This window comes from Sinocyclocheilus rhinocerous, unplaced genomic scaffold (genome assembly GCF_001515625.1).
Source record: "Sinocyclocheilus rhinocerous isolate Xijiao unplaced genomic scaffold, SAMN03320098_v1.1 scaffold327, whole genome shotgun sequence".
NCBI classification, from domain to species: domain Eukaryota; kingdom Metazoa; phylum Chordata; class Actinopteri; order Cypriniformes; family Cyprinidae; genus Sinocyclocheilus; species Sinocyclocheilus rhinocerous.
Window position 1 is genome coordinate 333,441 of NW_015649610.1, and position 9,633 is coordinate 343,073.

General features: G+C 38.1%; 1 protein-coding gene across 3 annotated transcripts in view; it reads right to left on the minus strand.

The window, feature by feature from the left end:
- Positions 1 to 247: 247 nt before the first annotated feature.
- LOC107710919 (protein kinase C zeta type-like) overlaps positions 248 to 9,633 on the minus strand; it is a 117,258-nt gene continuing 107,872 nt past the window's right edge. For all 3 annotated transcript variants that reach the window (XM_016515796.1, XM_016515797.1, XM_016515798.1), the window contains 2 exons: positions 5,597 to 5,712; positions 248 to 790 (listed from right to left, as the gene is read on the minus strand). In XM_016515796.1, coding sequence (XP_016371282.1) covers positions 703 to 790; positions 5,597 to 5,712 — 204 coding nt within the window. In that variant the 3' untranslated portion in view covers positions 248 to 702. The remainder of the gene's footprint in view (positions 791 to 5,596; positions 5,713 to 9,633) is intronic.

The window sequence follows — 9,633 nt, forward strand, 5'->3', positions numbered from 1 at the left end:
AAAAAACTATATAAATACTGTTCAGTTTCTTGCACAGACGGATCATTTCGTGTCTTTACACATCAGTGTATCGTCACGAGCCGCAGGGTTTAATTTGGTTTTGTTTGTGTATGTTTTTTTTTACTCTCAAAGCCGTGATTCCCATTCACCTCCATTATAAGACTGACAGACTGCAACGGTTTGAGTTAAAAATCTTCGTTTGTGTTCTACTGAAGAAACAAAGTCACCTACATCTTGGATGCCCTGGGGCTAAGCAGTTAAACATCAAGTTTTCATTTTTGGGTGAACTATCCCTTTAGAACTGTCATATTTAGCTAGGGTTGATGGGAAATGTAGTCTCTGATGGACGCAGGCACACATCGAAGGAACTAACTTGAGTCCCAGGCAACAGTGCGCGCACACACACAAACATGGGCATGAAAATTAAAGAGGATGCTGGGAAGCAGGAAGACAATCAACAGCTGAAATTTGGGGAATAGTTGTGAGTTTGTTTTCTGAAGTTTCTCCAGTCGTTTCTTCTTCCAGTGTAACCCCAAAATAACTCAAGGACGGTCCGAAACGTTAAGTCTTGGTGTTGCTTTTTGTCTTTAACACAGTTTTAAGGAAAGTTCTTCTCTGTGACACATGTCTGAGTCTGAGCTGAACTCAGCTGTAGTAGTCTTGTGGAGCCGCAGGCAGAGAAACAGCCGTTTTGTTCTTCCCTCATACGGTTTCTTCATTGGAGAGCAGCAGAGGATTAATGTAGTCGAATCCCTCAAACTCAGACTGGTCTATTCTCTTTAGCACATCCCTGAGGAGAGAAACCAACATTATTAATAGAAGAGCTACAATTCAACTCTACATGTCCCGCACTGTGGCTTAAAGCAAAAATTAGGGTAAAAATGAAGGAGGTGTAGTTTGATGAATTGAATTTCTGTTAGGTGCTGTATTTATATATAAAATTAATCGCAATTAATCGATTTGACAACACTACTAAAATGTATTAAAATAGAAAATAGTTATTTTAAATTGTAATAATATTTCACAATATTGCCGTTTTACTGTATATTTTATCAAATAAATGTAGCCTTGGTGAACAAAAACATTAAACAAATCTTACTATCCCCAAACATTCGAAATAGTGTATACATTACTGGTATGTTACTTCTTCAGGGCAGTGCTGAGTAATCATTTTTCATTTATTTTTATTAGATTTTTTGAGATTGCATCTATTTTTTTTTCTTTCAAAAAGGCCACACATTTTACAGATTCTGCAGGGGATATATAAATTTATGAGCACATCTGTAAATGCAGACTGCCCACCAGAAACAACAATAACAACCTTTCTTCATCTGCGTCGAGGGGCTGGTTAACCACAAAGGGGGCTCTAACTACAGCAGTGGGCAGACAGAATTTCACTGGAGTACAATTGAGAAATTCAGCGGCGTCTTTCTCCTCTTGGCTATTTTCTGCAATGGCAGTGATCCTTTACATGTCTAAAGAGATGGTAACATTCTTGCTGAAATCAGACCTCTTGCTCTTCAGAACCTCAGGAATCCATTGATCTATTTTATCAGCCTGTTGAGGATACCGCACTGCTATAGTGTAATGCTGAACCGATTCAAAACTCGTTTATCACGTTCTGTCAAACACGGTCCGTGGAGGACAATTCTCCTCTATAACAAGCTCTGTAAGAACTAATATTTCACCAGATCCGGGATCAGTGCCGAATTGTGTTTGTGCAGTGTCTGTTTGAATAAAGTCCCCAGAGGGCCACTTGACTGTATGTGGGTGTGTGTGGGGTCGAAATGCCTCCAGCAAGAGTGAAACCTAAAATAACATGAATGACACCTATATGTCGTAATATTAGGCTCAGGTTTCAAAGGGAGTGCAGGGGGGAAATGTGTGATGCCGCAGAGGAAGAAACACTGAAAGACGGACATTCTGGGCACTGACCAAAATAAACAAGCCTCTTTACAGCACAAATGTTTCTTCAGAAAAGAATTACAAGGTGGAACTTATTTGAAAGACAGAAAGCAAGCAAGCTTTGGTACTATTTTTACCAAAAAACATTTGGTAAAAATAGTTTCTACATTTCATTTCCCACAACCTGTTTAAAAACATAAGATTAGTAATGCGAACATTTGTTATGAAAGGGAATGACTTTAATTGAAAGGTATGTAGATAATACACTACATAAATGTATATATTTAATAATGCGCAACCTTTTTTCAAGACTCTTACAGAAATTTAAAGTTAAAAACAACAGCATTATTTGAAAAAGAAATATTTTGTGACATTTTAAAATGTTTCTGAATGATCTTACTGGCCTTAAACTTTTGACCGGTAGCGTACTTTGTGTAAAACAAAGCTAGATAATAATGCATTGGGAATCCAAGTTCCTTTATAAGCCGTTTGTGTGAGCATGTAAAAGGGAATCGTGTCTCTAGTCGCAATGGATTCCAGTTCATCCTTTTCCGCTGCGCTCTGAGACACATCCCTCTCTGGACGCACTTTCCTTTAATCCAAAAGACTAAATCTCTTACAAGGAAGGATTTCACCCCCCACCCTCTTTTTTCGTCTGCCAGATCCGTCAAACAAAAAAGGCTTCCATCACTTCCTCCCCCTCCTCCTCTCCTCCACCGTGTGGGACATCAGGCTTTTCCAGAGCTCGCTCCGCTTTTGAAGTGTCTGGCTGCTGCGTTCCTTTGAAGCCTGCTTGGAAAATCTCGTATTGAACTAAGAACCCGCCGTGGCTCTATAGATTACAGTCTGTCAGTTCATCTTACTGCAGCCCACTTGCGTTCTGTTAATTATGAGTGGCAGGTTTACCGACAAATTGACTTCAATTGGCTTGTAGACTGCAATGATTGTGTGCTCAACAGTTAGTGTTCATAGTTCAATGAAGTGCATCTTGAGCTTCTCGTGGAGAGTGAAAATATCACCTCAAGATACTGAATGACCTCATTCGTAAGCACTTGGGTTGCACTCCATTCGGAATTGAACTGAGAATGCCTGAATTCAAATTAAATCTGAATTGAGGTAGTAAACAGGATGCAGAATTGCATCAAACTTGAATTTCAATTTAAAGGGATAGTTCACCCAAAAATGAAAAATTTTGTCATAAATTAAAAACGAGAATACTTTTTGAGTGCAAAAGAAAAAAAAATAACAACTTTATTCAACAATTCGTCTCCTCCGCATCACCCAGCGCCATTTTGGAGAGTATCCACTGAACGTAAATTGCATATGCTGTTTTGTGTCAGCTGCGCCATGCGTATACATTGTTTTCGTTCAAATCTAAGCATAAATGACGTAAACAGCGTATCCACGTGGCACAGCTGACACAAAACAGCATACGCAATTTACGTTCAGTGGATACTCTCCAAAATGGCGCTGGGTGATGCGGAGGAGACGAATTGTTGAATAAAGTCGTTTTTTTTTAGGTAGTAAACAGGATGCAGAATTGCATCAAACTTGAATTTCAATTTAAAGGGATAGTTCACCCAAAAATGAAAAATTTTGTCATAAATTAAAAACGAGAATACTTTTTGAGTGCAAAAGAAAAAAAAATAACAACTTTATTCAACAATTCGTCTCCTCCGCATCACCCAGCGCCATTTTGGAGAGTATCCACTGAACGTAAATTGCATATGCTGTTTTGTGTCAGCTGCGCCATGCGTATACATTGTTTTCGTTCAATCAAAAGCATAAATGACGTAAACAGCGTATCCACGTGGCACAGCTTCTGAACCTTGATCGTGTAAGGACCCTTGCTGTCTATGGGAGGGTCAGAGAGCTCTCAGATTCCTTCAAAAATATCTTAATTTGTGTTCAGAAGATGAACGGAGGTCTTACGGTTTGGAACGACATGAGGGTGAGTAAATAATGACAGAATTTAAATTTTGGGGTGAACTATCCCTTTAAGGAAATAGAAGTAAAATGTATTGAAACTCACATGGATGGATGGAACAGTAGATAGAATGATAGAACAAGAATGGATGGAACGAAAGAATGATAGAATGACAGAACAATAGATAGAACGATAGATAGATAGATAGATAGATAGATAGATGGAACGAAAGATATAGAATGATAGACAAATCCAATCCAATTCAACTGAAAGGAAGCTAATTCTTCTAACTATTCCCTTTAAGGAAATAGAAGTAAAATGTATTGAAACTCACATGGATGGATGGAACAGTAGATAGAATGATAGAACAAGAATGGATGGAACGAAAGAATGATAGAATGACAGAACAATAGATAGAACGATAGATAGATAGAATGATAGATAGATAGATAGATAGATAGATAGAACGAAAGATATAGAATGATAGACAAATCCAATCCAATTCAACTGAAAGGAAGCTAATTCTTCTAACCCTGGTAAGAAGAATTGTACGTTTTAAATGCACAGCTCTCAGATTTTGTCGATAACGGAATGCATTTCAGTCACGGTACCAAATCACATTGTTAATCAAAGATGCCGTCCTCTATAGGAGCTGCATTTTTGGAGCTCCATTTAATGTAAATTGAAAACAGGAATCCTTTTTAGAAGCTTAAGGATTGCCTGTCTCTATGGATCAAATCAGAATAACAAATTCAGCCAGGAAATAAAAGTCATTGTGAAGACTGGAGTCCCTCTCCAGAGAAATGCACCTCTACAGAACAATACGTCTCAAAGCCCGGCGTGATTGTTCTCCACGCAGAATGACTGGAATGTCCGAAGAATCTCTTGAGAGAAATGGGGCGAGACCTCAACAACTGACCCAAATGTATTCAGACATGCCATGAGTCAACCTACAATCCTCAACCATCAAATAAATGCACATTTTTTGCATTGAGTTGACGAGCCTTCTCTTATTTTAGCACTTGTGTTAATCACTGCGTTATTCAAAAGGACCGAGTTTATGAATGAGCGAGCAAAGAAAAGACTTGAATGCATAAAAGCCCCCCTAGAAACTCACTTCACACTGATTAAAGCCAGTTTTCACATGAATCTCTGGTTTTTAATGCCTCTCAGCATCAGGTTTTCACCATTTAAGAGCTGTTCTTTGTCCTCCCTTTCAATGTGGCCCTTTTCGGTGCACCTCATACTGTAAAGCAATCAGAAACTCCAGAGGGGATGTTTCCATATGACATCACCACCTCTTGACGATAGCCTCCAGATGGGTAAACCATTTCCCTTCATCTCGCTCTCACTTCTGAAGGGGAATCTTAGACATAAACCTCACCATCCTGACCAGCAGAATCGAGTGGAAACCCCCGTTATTAAACGCCTAAATCTTCTGCTGGTGCAGTCATGTAACTTTGAAGTCGTTAAATTATTACATAATCGCTCTCGAGATGGATTCCGCAGAAGTGACGACTGAATTTAATTTTCATTTAAACATTTGGAAGATGTTACAGTGTTACAAGATGCCAGTTTGTCTTTTCATAATTCAAATCTGGACACATTTTACCAAACACCACGAGTCCAGTCGTATTAGCGGTTTTTAGCAACTGAACAGGTCGTTGGAAAACAGGTGGAGTGATTCTTCTGTCAGAGATCTTTACTGATCCTCTGTGGTAATGCAATGCCTTTCGGCCAAGCATAACATTTTTCAATACTTACTCGTCGTCTGGTGTTAGCTGCACGGGTTCGTTGGTGAACTGCGTGTCAAAGTTGTCTAAACCGTAGTCGTCTGTGATCTGAGGTTTGAACGGTGGAGTCACCTGCTTCTGTTCCAGCTAGAGGAGAAAAGTGAGAAAATGACTGATTAGAACATAATCCATTCCAACTTCTATGCTTTTTGTAAGCTCTTGTTTCCAAAAACTTGATGTCTACATTGCGGAGTTCAACAACATTCTTAAAAGCAAAGATTCTGGCATCTATGGTTCCATGAAGAGCCTTTAACATGGAACCTTTCCATTCCACAAAAGGGTTATTCAAAGTGGAGAAATGTTCTTTAGATTTTTAAAATGTTCTTCACACTAAGAAAAAACTGTTCACTGAAAGGTTCTGTGGGGAACCAAAAATGGTTCTACTATGGCATCACTGTGAAAACCTCCTTTTGGAACCTTTGTTTTTATGAGTGAATAGGAATAGTGTTGCCAAAATGTTGAAAAGCTAGGGAAAGAAAAATGTTGCCATCTAGGGCAAGTAAAAATCTGAGCCACTGGCCTGATTGAGACAAAATAAATACATTCTTTTTTGTTGAGCCCTATATAGGCCTTTGAAGACAGCTTTCTACCTGAGCTAAAACCTCAGAAGTGACTGATTGGAGCCAGCGACACAAATAGCAATCAATGCAGGTGATTAAATTTACAATTGATTCCAACAGATTATATTGTTATCATGTTGCTAAGCTAACCACATGGTACCCTAATGGACTCTATGCATGACTCCTTTCAAATTTAGCTTTGGTAACCACTGCAACTTCCTGTGCAGCACGAAATTAAATCTTGAGGAAGTTTCTCAGAGGAGATTTTTTAGTTAAGTCCATGAGCAAAAAAAAAACATTGCAAACAAAAAATACTGGTTAAACAAGCACATATTAAATTGGAATGATAAGCTTTTATTGGTACTTTCGGTATGGAATGCAACAGAAGAAATGCAATTTATAATCAGCATGATTTTGATAACATCTAGGTAGGAAGTTAATATGTAAAAACATAAATTCCATAAATGCCAAATCTGTACCAGATCATATGTACTAATGCTTATGATATTTCATAAATGGCTGACTCAGCGTGACATCCGCTTTAAATAAAACTACAAAAACCAGACAAAAGAAAGCAAGGCATTTTTGATTTTCACTCAAGGCAACTAATGAATGATATTCCATTAATCACTGCATTAAATGAACCGAAATGAACCGAAAGAGGGCGAATGGCCCTTGTGTGAGGGACACTTTAGTTTGTTTGAGTCTTGAAGTACTTCAAAGTGCTTTTAATAAAATATAATAAAGTAGAGAGGGACAAGGAGAGAAGTAGGAGAGAAGGCAGAAAGAAGAAAGAAAGAGACGTGCTATTTTTTGTATTGTAGAGGTTTGATGTTAAGCACTTGTCAGAATGGACAGATTCTGTGGACGTCAACACTACAGGTCATATTAAGGTTTGTTTTCACGTTTTGCCTCTCTAACATTCTCTGTGTGTTTTGAGGACATGATCCTGCTGTGTTCCACTCCACGCCGATCTGCACAAACTGGAACAGATGGCCTCTCTTCTCTAATTTCACTACTATCTCACTCTCTCTATTTAGTCTAATTCATAAGTCCAGCTTAATGTCTCTTGTGTTGGTCTGTCAAAAGGCTTTTACATTTATTAAAGAAACTCCGAGTGGTTATTGTGCAAATCTCGCTGATATTTGGTGGCAAAATGTTTTGGGTGTTTTTTATGTGTTTTTATGCAGTTACTAGGCCATTGCTAGGTGGCCAAAGTCAAAAGAAACTGCTAGGTCTCGATTTCCCTTTTGTTCCCTTTTCTCTTATTTTCCAAATCAGTATTTGGTGTACTGTATACACTACATTTCAAAACTTTGGTGTCGGTCCGATTTTGTTTTTTTACTTTTATTCAGCAAGGATGCATTAAATTGATCAAAATTGACAGTAAAGACACTTACAATGTTACAAAAGATTTATATTTCAAATAAATGTATGTTCTTTTGAATTTTCTATTCATCAAAAATCCTTGCATTATGGAAAAAAAATGTATTATGGTTTACCAAAAATACTAAATATTAAGCAGCACAAGTGATTTTAACATCAATAACAATAAGAAATGTTTATTGAGCACCCAATCAGCATATTAGAATTTCAGAAGGATCATGTGACCCTGAAAAATGGCATAATGGCTGACCCCAAACTTCTGAACGGTAGTGTACGTCATCCTACCCTTTCCCATCAGCAGCCTTGGTGAGCATAAGAGAAAATCTTACTGACCCCAAACTTCTGAACGGTAGTGTACGTCATCCTACCCTTTCCCATGAGCAAAACGCTCTGCCTTTGCATGAAAAATGGCATAATGGCTGTTGAAAATTCAGCTTTGCCATCACAGGAAGAAATTACATTTTTAAACATAGTAAAATAGCCTAGATAAGTTATTTTTAATCATAATAATATTTAACAATATTACTGTTTTTACTGTATTTTTGATCAAATAACAGCAGCCTTGGTGAGCATAAGAGAAAATCTTACTGACCCCAAACTTCTGAACGGTAGTGTACGTCATCCTACCCTTTCCCATGAGCAAAACGCTCTGCCTTTGCATATGCAGAGTAATGGTAAAACAAAAGCGGAGAGAGACATAACAGAGAGAATTAAAGACGGCACACAGGGGAAAAAGAGATGTTAATTGGTGCCCAGCCACCATGTGTGCGTGTTTTTTATTCCCGAGGCCATTGACTCCAGAGAGTCAGGCATGACGCAGTTGGCTGCAACCTGCCTGGCGGAACATGCTAATGCTCGTCTCTGTAGCAGAAAACCAATTACACACGCACACCCATCCAGATGCACAGAGACTCTTCACGCTGATGTGTGGGAGTGGATTATTCCCACACTGCTCCTTCGCTAGTTCTCGCTTCCCGTCGCTCTCTCAGTCTCTCTGTCGGGGTCCGGCATCATCCTCTCAGTGACTAAATGATCGTAAACTCACTAGTAATCTGCTAGGATGACACGGTGCTGATTGAAGTGGGACGCTATGGCTCCCTTTACACCTGGCATTAATGTGTTATTGGTGATTGCATCACAGACGGATAGCGATTGATCACAGTAAATGCACAGTGGAAATGCATGTGACCATATTGGATTTGTAATGTAAATGCTAATCTGTCCTGACTCTGGATCAGGTCAACAGATGCAGATATGCATACCAGTCATACAAATGCAGGACTAATGTCTCTTAAAGGTATAGACCAGTGTTTCCCAACCTTTTTTTAGTCGCGGCACCCTTTGGAAATTTTAACAAACTTGTGGCACCCTACAAAATTAATTTTGTCACGATATTTGAAAAATATATATTTGAATATTTGAATTTCTGACTTCGATATGATAATTTGAAAAGTATAGATATTCGGTACAACAGGGAAGAACTGCAGAATATAATGTCATACAGATATTTTTAATATTAAAAATTGTCCATCAATGGTGGCAATCAGAAGGCTAATTTCTGATGAAGAGACCAATTTATATGACAGATTTTAATGTAGGCTTTTATACATATGTAAACATTATGTAATTACCATTATAACTAGCTATCTCACAAATTTTTGCTCACTCAGTGTTTTTTTAATTTTACAGTGGGGTAATTTTGGTGCAGTAGCACGAGATAGCTTGATTTCAAACTTTGAATTGAATAAAAAATGACAAGTAAGCAGTCAGTAATAAAATAAGAACAAATAAAGAAATTAAAAAGCTTTTTAGTTTTTCAGGTAGGTCTAACACACAGTAGGGCTATTAAGAGAATTTTTTTTTTTAATTTTTACCAATTATCCAAATAATGTTTAGTCCTAGAAAACTATTATTATCAGAACACGCGAGCATAACATAACGGTTAGCAGATCAATGAATGAGAGGGCAGCGTTACCAGAGTAACAATACAGTACTACATCGATGTTTCCTGTCAGCTCAATTTTTGAGTGGACTTTGCTGTTCCGATGAGCATGAACGATAT